This window comes from Asterias rubens, chromosome 3, assembly GCF_902459465.1.
Source record: "Asterias rubens chromosome 3, eAstRub1.3, whole genome shotgun sequence".
Taxonomy (NCBI): domain Eukaryota; kingdom Metazoa; phylum Echinodermata; class Asteroidea; order Forcipulatida; family Asteriidae; genus Asterias; species Asterias rubens.
This window is the reverse complement of record NC_047064.1, coordinates 16,052,072-16,074,080: the sequence shown is the minus strand read 5'-3', so window position 1 is coordinate 16,074,080 and position 22,009 is coordinate 16,052,072. Positions and strand designations below refer to the sequence as shown.

Below are 22,009 nucleotides of genomic sequence, written 5' to 3'. Positions count from 1 at the left end.
TCCCAAATGTTAAGGGCGAGCGCAGCTTGGGCTACCTATACCGATCTTTCTTTTACTCTCTACAATGCTAATTAGCTCATTTTCAGGCATTGTTGTGAAATAACAATTACCTGTATGCATCAACAGAACAGCTACAAATGTTTATAATGGCCAGTGAAAAGAAACTTGAAAAAAAAAACTGATTTCCCTCATCTTCTGACTATGTTTCAAAAATAAATGTAACATAAAAAAGGGTGGCCTTACTTAAATGTAACATAAAAAAGGGTGGCCTTACTTAAATGTTTTTGTTTTAATGATCAGAAATGCAACAACAAGCTATTGGGAGGGAGAAAAAAAAAAAAAAAGTGTCCGGATTTTGGGCAAAAAATACGTGTCCGTATTTTGGGCATTGTCTGGACATCGGCGCTACAATTACTGGTAGGAAAACATGAAACACTGTCTAGCTTAGACCTCGCAGGCCACTCAGTTGAAGGTATTTTTGTTCAGAAGGTCTCCTTTTTTTGTCGCCATTATTTCGTACTTTTTTTGCCAATCTTCGATGAAGTACATGTACAGACAGCGTGGGCACAATAATAGTGGATACATGAGGAATGAGGTTACTGTGACACGTTTAGTTCACACACAACCTCATTCCCCACGCACGTGTGCACTATTCCCCATTGTGTAATAGAGATCAATGGGTACGATCTTGCAGCAATCACTAGCGTAAAAAATGCACACTCAGCCGGCCAGCCAGCGGGGGAGGGCACGCAACAATCATTACGTCGAGACACGTACATTCTTCGAGTGAATTCGCCGCTATTATTCAACACTGCGTTCTAAAATAAAAAGTGTGTTTTTCTTTTCTGTTACAATTGTTTTGATATTTTTCTTAATTTGTATTTCCACTTAATAGTTCATTCGTTGTTTGCATGTATTGTAAGATTTAATAAAATTATATTGGGCGGCTTGTTTAGCGTGTTTTATTGAGTATTATCGTAGCGTCGTAGTCACGGCTCGAAATCGTATTTGCTACGCCCAAATCGTGTATGTTGGTATCTCTGAAATAATAAAAAAATATATACAGCAATAATAAAAATTGGCTCTGTACAGTAGAAAGGGCTAAGGACGACTGTTGGCCGATTCTCGATGCTTGATCAGAACATATTGTTGACAGCCACTCCTGCCTCCATTAGCTTAAAAATCATTGGATAGGTGACCTGCAAACACGATTGGAAAAACAAAAAGCGGTTGATTGATTATTCATATAATAACCCAAGTAAATAAATAAAATGAAATTAAAAAATGGCCAGCTGGAAACTAGAGGGGGCAATCTGTACCCACATTTGTCAAGTTTGGCCTAAGTGAAGTATGCCGAGTTGAAATGACGTTCACGTATTGTTTTTTACTTGTAGCTTATCATTGGTTTTACTTTTCAATCTGGAGCATTCGACATAGTTCTGAATGTATATAATCGGCTGCAATTATTGCCAGGGGTTCCGTTATCAACCTCTACCATAGCAGGTACTAAAATATACCCCTGGGCAAGGAGAGGTATCTTGCTCAAGGACACAAGTGTCAAGATTGGGACCAGAACCAACACTCTGATGACTTGACCACCAGAACTTGAATTTTGATCCTCTTAAAACCACTTGACCATGACGCCCTACAAACACACACTGGCGAATGGTCAAAACTAATCAAATCTTGCTCAACCTATCAATATTTTCACAAGCAGAAAAAACCCTACGCTCGGAGTTCATACCCGCCACACGCTTTCTTTTTCTACAAAACTGTTGAACTATAAGAACATAGCTTCCTGGCCCTTTTTGCACCGTTAGACAAGACGCCATACACTTTCTGTGTACATTTTTCTTCGTTCGTATACATTTTTCCTACCTTGTGGCAGTTCTTGACCCGAAGCTCTGTCAGTGCCAGCGGTCCCTCTTTGTTCAGGAATGCCTGCAGTCCGATGTTACTCACAACGTTGCAGTAGCTCACATCAAGATTCTGAAGTAGCGAGCACTTGAAGGCCAGCTGGCTGACTCCGTAGTCTGTCACGCCGTAGACACTGCTCATGTGAAGCTCTTTCAAGTTCTTGGCGTTATCGGCTAACCCACAAACAGCCTCATCGCTAATCTAAATGATTTGTATGATAAGGACAGATAAATTGCTGAGATGTAAGTTATATCTTGGCCCTTTTTAGAGACCAGTTTATGCATATCGTGATTAAAGGCACTGGACACTATTGGTAATTACTCAAAAGTATTATTATCATAAAACCTTACTTGGTTACGAGTATTGGGGAGAAGTTGATAGTATAAAACATTGCGAGAAACAGCTCCCTCTGAAGTGACGCAGTTTTCGAGAAATGGGTGATTTTTTACGAATTTGATTTCGAGACCTCAAGTTTAGAATTTGAGGTCTCGAAGGCAAGCATCTGAAAGCACACAACTTCGTGTGACAAGGGTGTTTTTTGCTCTCAACTCCGATGACCAATCAAGCTCAAATTTTAACAGGTTTTTTATTTTATGCATAAATTTTGAGATACACCAAGTGAGAAGACTGTTCTTTGACAATTACCAGCAGTGTCCATTGTCTGTAAGTCATCTCTACATTTACACATGATGATACCACAGACTCTTGTGGCCATGGTTTAGCCAGGATTTGGATAAAAAGTTTTCATCAAGGTTTTTTGAAGTAGCAGTTTGAAAAAGGCTTTTTTGAATGTTCCTTCCACAACACACGGGACCACATGTTATTCATCTTGTCTTGCTCAATAACGACTGTGTGCCATACGTCCACTTCCCGAACTCGAACTCTGACAGCACCAGACCTTAAGGCTAGTGCACAATACTACTCGTAATATTGGCGGCTACGGCTAGGGATGGATGGCAGCCTCATCGTACAGTGAAGTATTAGACATCCTCAACAGCTGTAGCCGCAAATAAAAATCCAGCCTAATTTTCAGCCTTACCCCGTAGCAGCTGCTGAGATCCAGCTCCTCTAGATGGGGACACATCTCAGCCAAAGTAACGATGGCATTGTCTGTCAGATTCCCACATCTACTCGCGGCAAAAACCCTCAGATTGTGACAGACTTCGGCAGCGGCGGTGATGCTGGTGTCTGTTACAGCTCTCCAACATACGTCTAACCTGCAAAGGATTGGTACAGGAAACGCTATGAGGAAATTTGGTTTTAATAATAATAACTAATTTTACATCAACCATATCAATGCGCTTTCCATGTAAGTGCCCTGCAGCTGATTTCACGAAACGCTAGGATTGATCCTAACTTGAGTTGGATGAGTAACCCGTCCTAACTTAGGATGGGTTTAATGCGTCCTACGTATTTTGATATGGAACTGAACCAGTCCTTATTCCTATGATTAATCCGAAGTTAGGAAGTTTGGTGAAATCGACGGCTGGTCATTGTGCCTAAAACCTTCCTTTTAAAATCTTCCTCAGCTCCCTGGGGAGTATACTGCCCTGACCGTCGTATGGCGATAGTGGCTCTTTCATACACAATATCAACCCTCGCAGGTACCTTAACCCTAAACCTAACCCTACCCCTTGGTGGAGAGAAGCAATTATAGTAAAGCATCTTGCTTACTACACAAGTATCAAGACCGGGATTCGAACCCACACTCTGATGACTTAACCACCAGAACTTGATTTCGATGCTCTAAACCGCTCAGCCATGACACCCTACAGCTATGATAAGATTTGGTTCAGACTGTAACATAGCCAAGCGGTCGCCCTGTTGTTTTCAAGAGACAACACAGCACCTGGCTGTTTATCCTTTTGCCCGTCTCCCCACCAGCGTGGCCGCTCAAGCCTTCGCTCGGCGTCCGACACTACTTGGCTCATAAAACCCAACTCTGTGTAGCTTCTCAAGCCTGCATCAAGTCACGCATTGTTAAGTTTGTTCCTCATACCTGGAATGCACTCACTATATCAATCAGAGAATCTGACTGGTTGAAAAAAATTCAATTTTTTTTTTAAATTGCAATTTTTATTCCACACATTTACATCTCACCTCAGTTCCCGTACATTCGTTGCATATTTCACTATCCCCAAAAGTAGGTCCTCAGTTACCATACAGTCCCACTGCGTCAGGTCAATGACCTTTAACCTCTTGATGTAAGAGGTCACGTAATGCTGCCACTTCTTGCAGACGAGCTTGCAGGTGTTCACTTCGCGTATGGACATCAGTGGCAAGACGTGATACAGCATGATCTCATCCGGAAGATCGGAACAGTTTCTAAAAACATCATTTGTTGCTACGGATACTCCCTTATCAGTCGCCACAGTTACTCCCTCTTCTGTTGCCATGCTTACCCTGAACACTTATGCGCTCATTCAAATGATGTTGTGTGTTTGAAATCCTGCATCATGATTTGTCTTTAACTGTAATTTTAAAACTTAACTTCTTGCTGTCTACTGGTTTTGTTTTGTATGCCTTTATATTTTTATTCTCCTTATTATTCATACTTATTATCATGACATTATGGATATTTTGAATCTTGAATCTGCCAAACTCATCAGATGTGCAATTTGATATAAAACAAATAGATTTTTGAAGTATTTTATAAAATGTCTTTGGTACAAATAAAGCGAGTAAAAAAAGGAAATCAGCTCATTCGTTGAGACTTGCATTCATTTCTGGACTGATGCAGTTGTTTGTTTTCACTGCAAAGAAAACACTGAGAGCATTTTAAAGACTTGGCTGTGAGACGGGAGCCAATGTAGGGAGAGTAAACCATCATCTCATTGAGTCATTACACAAGTTATCTGGAATTTAAACAGATGGAATGTTAAAATATAACAATCAGTCACGACTTACTATTTTACTAAGTAATACTTTCCTGTACTATTTTAGTTTTTTTGAGGACAGGCTGACGGGTGCTGTCATGTCTAAGGTCTGCTTACTGCATAAATTTGTTTTTGTACAGCTGCAGTGTGTGTGTGTTGGGAGGGGGGGGTGGGCATTGGGGCAAGGGGGAGCCGTGCAACTGTGACCTGGTCCTGGACCGAGTAGAACAGAAACAAGAACAGTGCAAAGTTCTCCACACACCCATCCCAACTACGTTAGAGGGCTCTTGTTAAAACATCGGTCTAATCATATTACACCGTTGTTCAAAGGGTGCCACAAAACAGCCAAGCAACCACATTGCCATTGGTGGTACCAATCCATCTATGGACTATGCTGGAGGTAGAATTGCAAAACAAACCAAGAAGATAGGGTTGATTTCAAACAAATCAAATGTCCGATTGCGATACAGCCTAAAATAAAATTTCCCATGTTTGTTTGTTTCATGAATTATAACTATTTTTGGGATACTCCATCTCCATTGGTTCAGTCAGCAAAATATCCTGCCGGGTACATTTGCGCACTGTGTGTGGAAATAGACTACTGGTACTGGGTATTGCTTATAAATAATTTTTGTCCCTTGAATTTAGCAGCTACTGAGGAGAGTGAGTTCCAGAGTTTAACACTCAGTTGATACTAAGAATGAATCTTTGAAGGCCCTAGCTTTGTGACCGACTTGAATTATTTTTTTCCCCCTTGTATCCCTGGTATTGGGCTGAACATTTTGTGAAGTGGAATGTCAACCAACCCAATTTTCACCTTCAAAGTTTTAGAGCATACATAACTTCTGTTGATTTATTCTGTTCTGTAGAGTGTGTCCCAGCCCTGGTAGGACATCAGTCAGTGCCACGGAGGAGTCCAACCTGGGCTAAGTGTGGGGTTGTTCTAAAATCCACTCAACCCACGACCCACGACCCCTCAACGTCCGCACCGTGTTCGAAGAATGTCCCAATTCCGAATTGTTTGAAATTTGTTTTTGTACAGCTGCAGTGTGTGTGTGTTGGGAGAGGGGGGGGTGGGCATTGGGGCAAGGGGGAGCCGTGCAACTGTGACCTGGTCCTGGACCGAGTAGAACAGAAACAAGAACAGTGCAAAGTTCTCCACACACCCATCCCAACTACGTTAGAGGGCTCTTGTTAAAACATCGGTCTAATCAATCAACATCAATTCCGAATTCATAAAATGTCGCCTTTATGGCCGAGCAAGAATTAAGTCCCCGATTTAGAATTCACAGTGTGTGACCCGCGTCCCGCGACGCAACTTCCTTCCACGACTAGGCTTGACTTCAAGTCTGAGACTGCGGTTATATTTATCTGCATCAGCCACACATAATTGGGAGAATTTACTCTCCGCTTCCACACGACAAGTGCACACCGATTGGGGACCCCAAACACGTCCGTGTGGCCATTTGGTCAGTCGGGTCTACAACCTTGAGCTCCGCTTAGAGTAACTAGTAGTACCATGAAGGAATAGTACACAGGACGGAAGTCATCCGGAAATGGGTCCACCTGATCATCAGGTAATGAGTTTGCCGTAATCGTATTCGGGCAGTACACGCAGGTTTCCAGTTGAGATAATAATCTTGGATCGGCCAAGAGATACACGTGGAAATGCCGCGTTTTTTTATCTGTACATCACAATTGCCACAGGCCCGATCTCAGCAGCCAATCACGCGAAGTTTGCTTCGTGCATACTACTTGTCTCGTACGCTGTGTTGTTGTGATGTGCGAGGCATGGTAGTCGACGTCAGCATACAAAATTGTGTGCGTGATTGGCTGAGGTTGTGAACTGTGGCAATTTCGGTGTACAGAAAAAAAGATCGCACAAAAGTCGATGGTCGAGGGGGTCGAGGGGGTTTTAGAACAACCCCCTAAGTGTGTCCCATCTCAAATCATCTACTAGGTAGAAGTTTAGTAACAGTTCCCGTATCCCTTTTGTAGTTTCCTGTGCAAAATCTAGCTTGACGTTGAACTCTTTCAATTGAGTTTATGTTCTGCTTTATTTATTGAGAGTTTAAACCTTTGATCTGTTGAAAGGCTGAGATAACTTTCCGTATGGCGCCACCACTTTTTCACTCATTTTTACAAAAAGGGATATATCAATCAGGTAAATTAGATACTATATTATTTTATTGCGAATGAAAAATTGGTGGCGCCATACGGAAACTTTTCCATACCATGTATACAGTACAGTGAGGCATTCCCCATATCTATAATCTATAATTAATAATCTATAATTATTATACAATACTCAACAAAACAGTCGACATATTAAATACATTCTCACAATCTGTCTCCGATCAGCACGTGCGCCTTGCCATTGATTTCAGTTTACAGAACATTTACGTTTATTTTTCCCGTGACCAAGCGAATTTTCACCATCCAAGTACGGTTATTCTTCTCTCGAGGGATGTACTTATTGATTAGAAGATGGAAAAGAGATAAATTACGATTTTACTTACGGGTTACGTTCCATTAAAATACGACGACGACTGGCCATTACATCACCAACGTGCGTTCTGTTTACGTTTTCTTTATACCGCCCTCTAGAGTCAATGTTTGTGCATTATTTTGCAAAGACCGAGGCCTTTTTCGAAACCACGGCTTCGGCTTGGCGTTCGGCTTCAGGCTCCGTCGTTCTGTCTGAAACCCTGAGCGCGTATACGCAAAGCACGCGCAATAATTATTATTATTGTCAAAACAACCACGGGCAAAGCTAGCCTGAGCGGACTCCCAAAGCCAAATCCAGTCGTTTCGAAAATGGCCATAGTCTCTTTGCAGCGAGCATCTTCTCCCTTCGAAAGAACATGGTATAAAATTGTTGATTCCCAACTAACTTTTGCTAAAATTGTCCCGTCGGAAGAACTTCAACAGTTTAGGTCTTAGTAGGCCTAAATAATGCGATTTGGGACGTCAGTCAGTTGAGCTTTTTAAAAGTTTGGAAATTCTTTAAATCTTTTGGGGTGATAAGTCGATCTTTTTATCCAAATTTTGAGAAAAAAAAACAAAAAATGTGCCATCTGCCAGTTATCGGTGGTGAAGGCCCATAGTGCGTAAACAAAACGATCCCCAGTGCCATATTAACGAGTTCACAACTTAATTTTTTATATTATTATGTTGATATTAAAAAAAAAAAAAACTCCGTGGCACTTGTTATGCCTGGACCAACGCACATGAAACGAATTACACTGTGCCACGGAACTGTAGGAGGCAATGAGCATGCACACAGCCTAAGGCCTCCCCGTTCATTTGGGGGGGGGGGGGGGGGGCTGATATCTGAGAATATCTGCCCAAAAAATTAATTCAAAATATTCATTGAACCTGTTTATTATTAACACTAACATGGTTATTTGGAATGAAACGGGTTATGCGTCTAGCTGTTCCCACAAACTAATAGCATCGATTGAAAACTGTGTTTTTTCAAAAGCTTTTATTGATTGTACGCACAGGTGCTGGAAACAAAGTGGTGTAACAAACGGTATTGATGGAAACTTATGACGTTGTGTTCATCAGAGAAAAAGGGATGCACACAACTAGCGATCAAAAGATCGGGATCAAACTAGCGTGAGAATAACACCAACATCCAAAATGGCGTCTAGCCGCCATTATGATCAGGAGATCAGATTTGACGGGAGGAACGAAGACGATGATCAGGATGAAGTGGAGATTTACTCCGTGAGCGGACGACGGAGCAGGCGGGGTGCAGATAGGCGGGGGATGCAAGCCTCTCGTTTCGGGGCCACGGATGAGGACATCGAGTTACAACTTCAGCCAAACCAAAACTCCGTAAAGCGAGTCAAGTCGACCCATGAACTTGGTCCCTCTGCCTACCAGACGGCAATGGAGCAGAGGAACCCTTCGGGGTCGCAGGAGCGAGCTGAAGAACTGGATGAGGCCATGGAGAGACTGCTGGAGCTTGTTGGATTCGGGAAGTTGCAATGGCTGATGCTGATTGTGTGCGGCTGGGGGATGGTCTACGGCAGTGTTCAGTTGGGGTTCATCGGGTATTTGCTGCCGGACATTGCACGGGATTTATGTCTGACCGATGAGTCCACTGGATGGTTGAGTGAGTACTTGGGGCATGTTGAGCAATATTGAAATCCCGCAAACTATTTTGACTCGGCCTGGGTCATGGGGCCTGATCCATTTCTGCGTCAGTGTGACCCAGAATAATTATGTGTCAAATCCACCATCAGTGTCCATATTAACACTTATTACCCATCAGAACAAACTGACGAAGAATCCCATTTCTAACCGGTTTTCGGATCAACCTGACCCTGAAAACCGGGACCCGGGTCAATTTTTTGACCCAGGATCCTCATCTACGGTGTTGCACATCAACCCCAAGTTTTGTTTTCAATATTTTTAAAACCTAGCTTTTTGTTTCGTTAAAATAAATCAAATGAAAATCCCTCTCTGTTTTAGTCAATCTTTCACATGAATTTCCTTTCATTTCAACAGGAGGCTCCGTGTTTATTGGAGTGATATTTGTGAGCATCATCTGGGGATGCGCTGCCGATCTTGGTAGCAGACGGAAAACCCTGAGTGTGTGTCTGATTATAAGCGGAGTCTCCACGGCAATGGCAGCGTGCTTCGCCCGGAGCCACACGGCTCTGCTGGTGTTTCTTATCATCGCAAGTCTTGGGTTCGTATTCTAAGGCAGACTTACGGGAACAAAAAAATGAAATTAAAAACAACAACCCAAACCCATACGTACGTTTACCTGATTGGCTAATCTCCTTCGTGGTTTCGCCGCCTTGGACCACAATTCGTTCGAACCCCACTTTGCAAACTTTAAAATGCTGTTAAAAAATCTTAGCTGAGCAAAACATTGAGTAGGGCAGGAGGCACAGAAATGATGGCTGGTAAGGCCTTGTGCTATAATTTTAATGTCAATGTTCTTGCAAGCTTCTGTACTTTATGGAGTTTGGCCCTGATGCTCTACTGAGCGACCTTTTTTTAGTTTGAGCAATAAACACTGCTTACTGTTAAAGTAAGAAAGCAAAAAATGTACTCTATAGCTTGCCGGGAGTTCTGATATTGATAAGCCAGTCTAAGGATTCTTCACATACGGTGCTCTGTTTTCAGAATTCCGCAGTTAGCAAGCAAATTTTTATTTTATTTAGCCCATGCATGAATGGACGATAAAGTTTACATTCGTGAATAGAATGTATACGATCCGAAGGCGAGTACATTGTATTCACGATCGAATCTACACTTTCGAGTCTGTTCTCTGACTTAAACTATTTCCCCCATTGGTTATATAACAGTTTCAATGACTTGGATTTATCATTATATTAGTAACAACACTAGTTAGTCTATCTTATTCCGTTTACAATAACAACGACGGTTGGTCACATTCATAGAGCTATATAATTATATTGACTAGAGCGCTAACACCCCGTTATACACGCACTAAGGTTTTGAAGCCGTGTGGGCGCATCCATGTTTATGTACAAACCAATACAAAAGCTTGAAATTTTGTACGGCAATTGTACGGCTATTTGCATGATAGTGCGTTTGTTCTTTTCTATGTGTCATCGAAGCAAAAAATGCAGCAAATGTGAACGCAAAATCTGCTGATGAGCGTACAAAACTGCGAGCGCCATGTGCGTCATGTTTAAAAGGCGCGTATACTTTTTTTAGTACATCAATCAAGTCGAACATACGGTTTTCGTAGCGCGGACGTGCGCGAATGGGCAGTCGCGTACGAAAGCGCACATGCCGAATTAAAAACAAATCGCGGCAATGTGTGTGTTCTCTTAAAATTAAAATCGTTCCGTAGTCACGCAACACATCAAACATGTCTCTGCGCTCAGGGTGGCTTCAAAACGCGGAGCAAGTTAGCGCTCTAGTCAATATATATAGCTCTATGGTCACATTTTATAAACATTTTACAACATAATAGAGGCATTCTTTAGTGCTTGCAACATTATCGAGTTGCTCAGCTAACAACAAATTGTGTTGCTAAAGTGATTTTTCTTAACTTTAAAAAGTTTTTGTAAATATTGATAGATCAGCATAGCCAATGTTTTGTTGCACTTCATTCTATCTTTCAGTTTGGAAAGACAGTAATTTTCAAGTTGTACTATTGTAACGCAAATACACTCAACTGTATATGTTACAAATACACACTTAAAGGCGGTGGACACTATTGGTAATTGTCAAAGACTAGCCTTCACAGTTGGTGTATCTCAACATATGCATAAAATAACAAACCCGTGAACATTTGAGCTCAATCGGTCATCGAACTTGCGAGATGATAATAAAATTAAAAAAACACCCTTGTCACACGAAGTTGTGTGCGCTGAGATTGTTAATTTCGAGACCTGAAGTTCTAAATCTGAGGTCTCGAAATCAAATTCGTTGAAAATTACTTCTTTCTCGAAAACTATGGCACTTCAGAGGGAGCCGTTTCTCACATTGTTTTATACCATCAACCTCTCTCCATTTCTCGTCACCAAGAAAGGTTTTATGCTAATAATTATTTTGAGTAATTACCAATAGTGTCCACTGCCTTTAAGTGTAGGTTTGGAATGAATCTACAGTTAAGTGTAGATTCGTAAAAATAATCTACACTTTCAACGATAGAGTGACGTCACAGAAATAGTTTAATGGCGTATAAATGCAAATCCACTGTGAACGTGCCACGTGCACTTTCAAATCTTCTTGATTGTTATGTAACAGTTTGCCTAAAAGCACCCCACTGCAATAGTAAGCTCACGGATAACATGTTGATGAAATTCAGCCAAGTGCGAGAATTAATTTTAGTAAACGTTTAAATTCTGTATCTCCAGGCTCATCGTCAACACTGAACCAATTTCTTGTTTAATGACCAGAATACTAGAAAGATTGTTATGAAAAATACGTGGGCGGATATTAAATAATGGAGCAATACTATAGCTTTATTTGTTTGTTTTGGAAATTCTCGCCAATAAGTAATCTCGTGAACGTAGAAATCACATCACACCGGTACTTCAATCTTTTCATTGGCTGCCTGTACCTTCTAGAATTGTATTTAAGTTACTTTTGCTTGTTTTTCATTGCTTGCATGGTTCTGCTCCTGAGTACAATACTAATCTGTTCGTTCAATATCATCCATCTAGAAATCTTCGGTCCTCCAATTCATTTTCACTAGTTGTTCCTAAAACTCACACCCTTGGGGGGACCGTTCTTTCACACATGCTGTAGCTTCTCTCTGGAACGAACTCCCTCAAATTATTCGTAGTATTTCCGATGTACACAAGTTCAAAGTTGCCCTGAAAACTCATATTATTATGTTTTTTAGTGTGTGCCCGGTATCGCTCGGCTTGGCCTGCACGTTCTTGTCACAGAGAGACCGGCTTCGGCGGGACTTTCTTTGGCTCAATGCTGCAGGTCTGGTTGTGGTTTCCCTCCTCAGATTTCTTCTCATTGTTGTTGTTTTTAAATGGTGTTATTATTATTGTTTGTTTAGCATTCACTGGATATGTACATGTATTGTTGTGTTTTCATTGTCTCTGCTTGCGCCTTGAACATCTGTAAAGATTGATTTGACGCATTACAAATACCTACTACTACTATTATTATTATTATTATTATTATTATTCTTTTGCAGAACCGGCGGTGTGATCTCGATCCCCTTCGCCTATTTGACTGAGTTTGTACCGAGACGAATTGCACATAAGACGGTGTGTGCTCTTCTTACATTCACGGTCATCGGCGCCATGTTAACTCCAATTGTAACTGCAGCATTTGCCTCAAGCTTGACAGACGGTGAGATAAAACATTTGTGTTCCTTGTGAGTTAAAGATGAAACAAAAATCATGAAAGTCATAAATCAATCTGCTGCCCTCTTTGGACTTAAAAAGGTAGCTGAATTTATACAAACCTTTATAGGCTCATTCACAGTTCCGGTTCCGTAATCAATTTAGGAGCAGTGTGCATTTTAATTGGTCGTCAAACGGAAGCCGAGATCTCTCTGCTTAATTTGCCAAACCCCAATTTCGGACCGACTTGGAATGACACGGTTTGTTGTTGTGCTTACTTTTCACACAGGAGACTTTGCTCGCAGCCCATTCGCGAACTGGCGTATATTCTGTTTAGTGACGTCGCTGCTTCCCGTGGTATCGGCCGTACTTCTCCCAACGATTCTCCCCGACAGCCCATATCTATTAGCAGAGGTAGGCCTGTAGAACCGTTGGTATTATGTGTGGCACCTACTGAGAAAAAAAAAATGAAACAATAATGTGACTCTTGGATAAAACGGGCTAAAACGGCACTCAAAGTGACTCGTTAATTTTCTGGAACCTACTAATCGTGAATACATTGTACAACACAAACACGTCAGTACCGGTGTCAGATGCAATTTTGTCCGCCATGCAATAATGTCCGCTCCGGACACTTTTGCATATGCAATCGTGTCCGGGGCTATGCAAAAAACCGTCCAGCGGACATGTACATGATCATGTAGGTGCGCGCGTAAGCGAGCATGCATGCACTGAACCTACGATACAGCATAAATAATTCACGTAGGCCTATTTTATGATTGCAGCGAATGCCCAACGGCCGAACATTTCCCGCCATTCATGACATGCACTTAACCCGACAAAAATGGCGAACGTGTTCCGTCGACCAAGGGCGTTTAATTTACTGCAAGGACGGTTTTGCACGGGGGCGGACACAACTTCATATGCAAATGTGTCCGGGCGGACACAATTGCATAATGCAGCAGCGTCCGGGCGGACACGAATTGCATGTGCAAAACCGTCTGGAGGGACAATATTGCATATGCAATAATGTCTCGCCGGACGGTTTTGCATAGAGGACATAATTGCATGCGACACCTTCGGCCCAACACATTATGATCTCAAGCGGGAAGCTTGCTATAACATAAGACGAAAACATACAGAAAACGAGAATATAAGAAAAGGGGAGGAAAACAATTAATTATGAAAAAATGTTGGCTCTGAAAGAAAAACACTTAGAGGGTGTTGGATTAGGGGTAGGCTAAACAAAATACGAGAACAAAAACAATATTACATTCATTATTAATTTGACTAAACAGCAAAGAGCATAATTATTATGAAAGTAAATTACGGTAAAAAATATCCTGTAATGCACTTCTAACCGTTAATTTGTCCTTACTACAGACAAGGAAATGGACAGAGACTATCCAGGTCTTGACGCAGGCGTACTCGTACAACCGTGGTAACTCGCACCTTGAAATGTTTAAAGACAGGGTAAGTCAAGCACAGGCTGGGCCTCCAAAATAATTTATTGGCGATTACAGGCACTGGACACTAGTGGTACACTCTAAATACCAAAGAGTTGAATCCAACACTTGCATGAGTTCGGTGAGTGACTACACTTTGAAAGTGTTGAATCCAGCATTTTATATGTTAAATCCAGCATTTAAAAGTATTCGGTCAACAATTTAAGTGCAAGGTTTAACGTTTAAAAAGTTAATCCAACAATTCAGAGGAATTTTTGTGTGAGATATGATGAAATAACACTTAAATTGTTGAATTAACCCTATTTGCGTTCGATCAAAAAATTTAAATGCTAGATTTAACAAACAAAACGCTGGATCCAACACTTTCAAAGTGTAGTCACTCATCGAACTCATGCAAGTGTTGGATTCAACTCTTTAGTTTTTAGAGTGTAATTACTCAAAATAATTGTTTTTATAAAAACTTACTGGTAACGAGCAATGGAGACATGTTGATACTGTATAAAACATTGTGAGAAACGACTCCCTCTGAAGATGATTTTAGAAAGAGGTAATTTCTCTCTCAATTAATAAAAAAAACTACTTCAGCATTTAATTACGCATCTGAAAGCACACAAAGTAATGCATCAATGGTAGTTTTTCTTTCATTATTCTCTTGCAACTTCAACAACCAATTGATCTCAAACTTTCACAGGTTTGTTATTTTATGCAAATGTTGGGATACACTAAGTGAAAATAGTGGTCTTAGACAATTATTATTACCAAATGTGTCTATGTCTTTAAAGTGCCATTGTAAAGTGGCTCTTTCCCTCAATACTACCAAATACTTGTCATCTTGTCTTTTCAGGCCAATGGGCTGTATCTGCTAAAACGGCATACCAGAGACCGACAGTCATTCGCTCCGAGCACAAAACTTCAGAACTGCGCCAGAAAGTTATATTTAGTGAGTATACGCCAGTTACATACAATTATACAATTCCAATTATGAATAAAAACATCTTCAAATAAGAACGAATGTATGTGACTGTGATATTCTGACACTGAGTGTATACTTTAATAATGTTTGTTATAATTTTCAGGGTTGTAAAAATATTACGTCTCTCATGGACAAAAACGCATTTATCTTGGCGACCAGTGCCTTCGCTTTTGCATTCGGGTAAGTAATAATATTCGAGATCTAAAAATAAAATAATGTAATATAGTACAAAGTTTAATGACTTTGACTCCGGCGCAATGATATTTACAAAATTGGGAACCCGTCAACTATAGGATTGGATTGTGCGCTAGCACGTTAATCCGAAGGTCAGAGGTTCAAGTCCGACTTTGTTCAACCCGAAGTTATCCAGAAACTAAAAGCTTAACTAAAATACATTATGTTTTTTTTTTCAAATTGGATTAAAGCCATTGGACACTTTCGGTAAACAGTTGTGTCTAAAGGCCCACACGTTGTGTATCACAAGTTATATAAAATAACAAACCTGTGAAAATTTAGGCTCAACCGGTCATCGGAGTCGGGAGAAAATAACGGGAAACCCCAACCTTGTTTCCGCGCGCTTCGCCATGTCATGACATGTGTTCAGAATAAATCCGTAGGCCTATTCTCGTTAGCGAGAATTGATAAATGTTTTAACGTTTTCTCGAAAAGTAAAGCATTTCATGGAATAATATTTCAAGAGAAGTCTTTCACCATTACCTTTTGTAAACCCTGTAAAAAGTTATTTGTAAATCTGTGAACTTTTATTTTGTTTCTGTTCCGAAAGTGTATAATGACTTTAAAGTGTACGCTATTATCCAAATGCTCCAGCTGGTCATTGGACCAACGAAAACGGTGGCACTGTTTTTTATGAGATAGGAAGTCTTACCCATCAGAGCCTAGTCCACAGCGTAAGCAACATACTTAACCGTAGCCTAAGCCATGGCCTAAGCTCCATGGCCAGAGCCTTGGTTTCGGAAAGGTTTCCAGACTTTCTCAAACCATGGAGTGCTCTAACCAACCCAGTTCCGGCAAAAGCCAATTGGAGACTTTCTGAACAGAACAAAAATTAAAAGTTCACAGATGTACAAATATTACAGGGTTTACAGAGGGTAATGGTGAAAGACTTCCCTTGAAATATTATTCCATGAAATGCTTTACTTTTTAAGAAAACATTAAAACATATATCAATTCACGATATATCGAGAATAATGGTTTTATTTTAAACACATGTCATGACACGGCGAAACGTGCGGAAACAAGGGTGGGTTTTCCCATTATTTTCTCCCGACTCCGATGACCGATTGAGCCTAAATTTTCACAGGTTTGTCATTTTATATATTATAAGTTGTGATACACGAAGTGTGGGCCTTTGTTGTTGTTTCATGCTGAAACATAGACAAGTCACAGTCCTCAAGGGGGTATCGACTTGAAATTCCCGGGGCGCCGCGGTTATAAATTAGATTTCGGAGTAAATCAAAAACGGACGGAAACATTCAGAAAGTGTCCACCAGAGATGTTAAGAACATGACATTTTTGGAAACTTAATCTATTGCACAATGGCTTGTATTGTCATGGGAAATGTGCACTTTGTGTGATATTTTCACAGATAATTTGTTGGTTACTATGTTTCATGATTGCAATCATTGTGGGAAACGAGTGTTGGTTGCACAATGTATCAATTTCTATACCCAATAAATGGCAATGGTACCACATTCTAGGACCAACCTGATGCAGCACAGGTGTTTGCATTAAATGTGGTCTAAGGGGGACGTGCACGCCATTGACAACTTACTCTCTTACCCTTAATGTAAAAGAGTGAAAAAACACTCTTTGAAGAGTCATATGAAGGACAACTCTTTTTGGAGTGGTCTTCCACTCTTTTAGATTGAAGTTTGCATCTTTTTGAGTGATTTTTCACTCTGTCCTGGAGTGAAACCCCTCTAAAAGAGTGAAGTAACCACCACTCTTTTTGAAGAGCCATGTGAGGGACAGCTCAAAATGTAAAGAGCGGTGTTTTCACTCTTTTGCATTTTAGAGAGTAGGTTGCAACTTAATGCTCACATATTTGCACAGAACATACAGGGTATACATAGTGGAAAACTTCCCTGCACATTGTTTGCCTAAAATGCTGTAGCTTTTTAGAAATGAACTGTTTCACTGCTTCATTTTACAACATTAACTGCTGACAATGATTTGCTGATCGATTTCTTTTAGTACATTTTTGTATTTTCCATTATTTATAACACTTTAATGACATGAAATCAAAAATGTTTTATTTTGTTTCAATGCAAACATTTAGCTTCTAACCAATAATGTGAAAACTAATTGATTTGAAGCTTACAAATAGTGATAATTGAACTTGGAGCTGGTTGCATATTCACTTGGAATCGAATAATGAACTCAATTACTTGTTCATATAAATTAGTGAACAAGAAACTCATAATATCTATCATTCATTTTGCTTGCGCTTTTTTAGGTATTGCTCCTGGACGTTGTGGCTATCGGATTTCATAACGGCCGAGGGTATCTCATCTAACGCCAGCGTCTCGGCAAACAGCATACTAAGCGACGAAACCCTTGGGGGAACTCTACAGACTCATTTCTTCAACAACACAACATTCCAGAATGTCTCTTTTTCGAGCATCCTCCTGAGGGGCGTGTCCTACACCGATTGCTCTTTCGTCGGGGGGAGCTCATTCGAGAGGGTCGTCAGCGAAGCCACCTCGTTCAACCGCTGCATGTTCGTCAGTACGGTGTTCACAGACACGGACTTCCAGCCGTGGCAGTTCGTGAGCAGCGAGTTCGTCAACGCCTCGTTCCGGGGTACGGGGAAGGGTTGCGCCGTGGATGTACCTTTTGCCCCCGTGACGGCGTACTGGCAGATAATGTTCGGCCACAGTGGGGGCCTGCTTGGTCTTCTACTGTCGGTATTCATTACGCGACTGATTGACACTAGACTACTTTTCAGTGAGTATGGGTTTGACACCCAAAGTTGATATCCGCAGTCAACTATTACTATTTCCCCCCATTTATATCAGTTTGTTACCTAATGCAAATGACGTCGTTTGGGTAGGGTAACCTCGCCAAGAGGCCAAAAGGACGACGTTCATTTGCGTATCATGTATGCCGCACATACACATTATGTGTGTTTCCATAGGCCGTTTTCAAAATCGCGGCTTCGGCTTTGGATTCAGGCTTCGTTCTCTCGTCAAATATGGAACCGAAGCCGTGGACTCGAAGAGGGCATGAGTTATTTCATCCTCGGTTTACCTCTATTAGATGGCGGCGGTATACATATGTTTTCATCGTCAGCAGATATAGGTATTTGCCCGTGGTCTTATATTTTGTAACCCGCTTGGATGCCTAGCGCCTCTCCCTACCACAACTCTCCTTCTAGTGTTGTTGCTTGACTCTCAAGAAATGAAAACATACAACATGGGGAAGGGGGCGGGGGCATGACCCACTATTAGAACTTTATTTCGCACAGCTATTAAATAAAGTAATCCTCCAATGGGAGACTTCTTGGGACACTGGGGTGGCGACAGACTGACCAGGGCCCAATTTCATAGAGCCGCTAAGCACAACAATTTGCTTAGCATGACATTTCTTCCTTGATGAAAACAGGATTACCAACCAAATTTCATTAGTTGCATATTGCATGGTACTGGTATTCAGCTGTTAATGTTCATGTTAAGAAAAATAATTTGTGTGCTTATCAGCTCGATGAAAGTGGGCCCTGGTATCTTGGAAATCTTAGCATGCTGGGAACGGCGTGAACATTTACCTTTCAAGTCTGCTGACACGTAGCGTTCAAATCGTGTCTTCCAAGTTTACGCGGTGACGCAGTTCTCGGATTCCAATTTGTGGGCTTAAATCGTATACATGTAATCGTTTTACAAAACAACATAAATACTTCGAGGTGAAATGTCTCTCAAAGTCGAAGTGCGTTTTACTCTGCTTGGCTTCTTACCGAAGGTTTTATTGCCATTATTTTAAGAGTGATTACCTTACATTCAAAGAAAGTTCTTTTTTTGTCTACTTTCTTGTCCAGTGTACGGAACTCTTGTAACTGCAGTGACCATCGTCTTCGGTTTCTTTCCCCTCACGGGCTGGACGGCTGCCGTGCGCCAGTTTGTACTTCAGTTCGGTGGATTTGCCTCCTGTAGCGCCATCATCGTTCAAGTGTTACTGTCGTTTCCAACACACAAGCGGTAAATCTTGGTCAAGTCAGATAAACACCAGTACCCAATTTCACAGAGCCGCTTCAGCACAGAAAGAAGCTAAGCACAACAATCATTTAACTTACCAAAAAGGTTACCGGCCAAGCCACCTGTCTAATGTACAATTTTTGATTGGCATCCTTCCATTGCTGCTTAGCTGACATGAAGCAAAGCAGCTCTATAAAATTGGGCCCTTATTAAAAGATGTCGGCCATAGACAACTTTTATAATCACCAACCAAAAATAGGAAAGTTTTTTTTTCTACGTGAATAATATGTTTCCTTAATAATTATTACTAAACCATACAATTATTTGGAGTTCACAAAAAAATTACTTTATCTTCATATTTCATTCCATACAGGGTTACATGCCTTGGCTTAGTGCTATCTGTTGTCACAACGGGCGGTCTTCTCGGTTTCATGGCGGTGGTTGTGCTTCCACAAGTCGCTGACATCATCGTGACGGCTTCGCTACTTTTAGTCGGAGTATTGTGTAAGTTATATTTTAAATTGTCTACTAAACATTTAGGATCGTGATCTGTACCTTGAAATGTTGCTAGCTTAACCCTGGATAGCGCCCCTTTATTTTTTTGAACGTGGACTCGTGGCTGGGTGATTGCAGTCACTATTAAATTTCATCTGTAGTATACTTAACGGCAGTGGACACTTTTGGTAATTACTCAAAATAATTATTGGCATAAAACCTTTCTTGGTGACGAGTATTGGGGAGAGGTTGATAGTATAAAACATTGTGAGAAACGGCTCCCTCTGAAGTGCCATAGTTTTCGAGAAAGAAGTAATTTTCCACGAATTTGATTTCGAGACCTCAGATTTAGAACTTGAGGTCTCGAAATCAACCATCTAAACGCACACAACTTCGTGTGACAAGGGTTTTTTCTTCTTTCAGTATTATCTCGCAACTTCGATGACCGATTGAGCTCAAATTTTCACAGGTTTGTTATTTTATGCATATGTTGAGATACACCAACTGTGAAGGCTAGTCTTTGACAATTATCAATAGTGTACACTGCCTTTAACAATTATAGACTTGGCTGCTTACTTAAATGATTTTTTGTTTAAATCTCCAATAGGTTCGTGCTGTTTCCAGAGACATTCGCTGGTGTAAAATGGAAAGATGGAGCATGGATTGATTGTACATAAAGAATTGTACATTACGTGTACATACGTCAAACTTTAAAAGGTCAACTTAAAAGAGTTGTACTTCATATATGGAACACTGAGTGTTACCTGAAGAAGATTACCATAATCAGAGCCGTGTATATTGAGATGCGACAATTTGCAAAATTTGAATTATCACGCTTGGTCGTGTTCCTTGTTTCCATAACAGTAATGCATGCTAACATTCATTGCGCAAACATGGCACCTGACTATTATTTCGTCCAGCCTCAGTTTGGTTACGATGAGTTGGAATGGAGTAAAATCAAGAAGGCAGCACACTGTGATAAAGATCTATAGCGTCCAAACCGGAGTTCAATTATATTTTGTTTGTGTGTGTATTATTAACTACCAGTAGGCTTCTTTTGCTGTAATTGTACTAAAATCGTTGAGCCGCGGGCATTTGCACGGAACTTTTGACTATATCCGAAACTACAGTTTTGTTGTTTCGGTACAAAAACATGCGTTTATACCAGAATGCAGCTACATAAACAGTTGACCACAAATCCCTTGTTCATTTTAAAAGAAATACATTGCACTGTTTGTAACATGTCAGTTTGCAAAGGATATTTTAGAATGATCAGACGCAAACCGTAACTGGGTCGGACAGCGAGACATTCTTGCGGGCAGCCGACCCGTCTCAGCGCTCCGAAACCCCCGCCGCTGCGATCTCCCTACGTGAAGTGGCTTGTTGTGTGAAAGCAAATTACGGTGTAAGGTTACAGACATACGTGGCTGTCATTTACCGCCTGTTATGGGGTTGTGGGCCACGGGGAACCAAACGTGTTAGTACACTGAAACTTGGGATCACAAGAAATTAGGCTATACACAATGATTTCAGGTTCTGTTTTGTGATTTTGGACTTTACTTTTCACTCCTTTGGGGTTTATCTGCATCACTCGAAAACAACAATTGCGAACAATGATCCAGAGAAACTTAGTTACCTGGGACCAATTTCATAAAGCCTGTAACACTTACATTTGCTTAGCATGAAATTTCTTCCTTTATAAAAATAAGATTAACAACCAAATTTGAATGTGTTGCATATTGCTTGTTACTGGCATTCAGCTGTTTTTTTGCTTATCCTAAAAATCACGTGAATTTTTTGTGGTAATCCTGTTACGATTAAGGAAGAAATTTCATGCTAAGCAAATTTTGTGTTTACAGGCTTTATGAAATTGGGCTCTGTTCATGTCTGCCGTGTTGTCATTTAGCCGTCAAAAAAAGACTCTGCTATAATATAAGGCCGAAACGTCAGGCCATTAATAATGTTTGAATTGATACCATTCAATCTGGGATGGATGTGAGCAGTATTACAACATATTGTATATTATTGACATTTTTTCACTTTTTTGGATTAACATCGAAAGGTTCCAAATCCAAAGGTAAACTTATTTGTTTATGATAATTCATGATTTACCACCAAAGCGCGGTAAACATTCCTGAGCCAAGGAGAAGCGCGCAACCCCTATTGATCCTTGACTATAGTTCAAACTCCAATTTCTTTTTATAGCTTCATCGTTTAGAGGTAATTTGTTTTTTCAATTATTAGTTCATGTTTAGATGTAATATGAACT

The 22,009-nt window shown here is 40.7% G+C and overlaps 2 protein-coding genes across 2 annotated transcripts; one reads left to right on the top strand and one right to left on the bottom strand.

The window, feature by feature from the left end:
- Positions 1-1,049: 1,049 nt before the first annotated feature.
- Positions 1,050-7,367, bottom strand: LOC117288182 (F-box/LRR-repeat protein 20-like). The gene is made up of 5 exons (XM_033768920.1): positions 7,313-7,367; positions 4,018-4,772; positions 2,957-3,134; positions 1,879-2,118; positions 1,050-1,199 (listed from the first exon to the last, which is right to left on the bottom strand). The coding sequence occupies exons 2-5, from the start codon at positions 4,311-4,313 to the stop codon at positions 1,137-1,139; spliced, it is 777 nt and encodes a 258-aa protein (XP_033624811.1). The 5' UTR covers positions 4,314-4,772; positions 7,313-7,367; the 3' UTR covers positions 1,050-1,136.
- Positions 7,368-8,420: 1,053 nt separating this feature from the next.
- On the top strand, positions 8,421-20,580 carry LOC117288612 (synaptic vesicle glycoprotein 2C-like). The gene is made up of 11 exons (XM_033769532.1): positions 8,421-8,916; positions 9,312-9,495; positions 12,448-12,605; positions 12,888-13,012; positions 13,982-14,071; positions 14,909-15,004; positions 15,141-15,217; positions 17,514-18,004; positions 19,089-19,248; positions 19,619-19,749; positions 20,348-20,580. Exons 1-11 carry the CDS (start codon positions 8,439-8,441, stop codon positions 20,380-20,382), a joined length of 2,025 nt encoding a protein of 674 aa, XP_033625423.1. The 5' UTR covers positions 8,421-8,438; the 3' UTR covers positions 20,383-20,580.
- The last annotated feature ends 1,429 nt before the right edge of the window (positions 20,581-22,009 follow it).

Coding starts and splice junctions, on each gene's coding strand:
- LOC117288182 (XM_033768920.1), bottom strand. CDS start 4,313: ATGGCAACAGAAGAGGGAGTAACTGTGGCGACTGATAAGGGAGTATCC. Junction 3,135..4,017: donor ACGAATGTACGGGAACTGAG/GTGAGATGTAAA, acceptor AATCCTTTGCAG/GTTAGACGTATGTTGGAGAG. Junction 2,119..2,956: donor ATCTCAGCAGCTGCTACGGG/GTAAGGCTGAAA, acceptor CAAATCATTTAG/ATTAGCGATGAGGCTGTTTG.
- LOC117288612 (XM_033769532.1), top strand. CDS start 8,439: ATGGCGTCTAGCCGCCATTATGATCAGGAGATCAGATTTGACGGGAGG. Junction 8,917..9,311: donor TGAGTCCACTGGATGGTTGA/GTGAGTACTTGG, acceptor TCATTTCAACAG/GAGGCTCCGTGTTTATTGGA. Junction 12,606..12,887: donor TGCCTCAAGCTTGACAGACG/GTGAGATAAAAC, acceptor CTTTTCACACAG/GAGACTTTGCTCGCAGCCCA.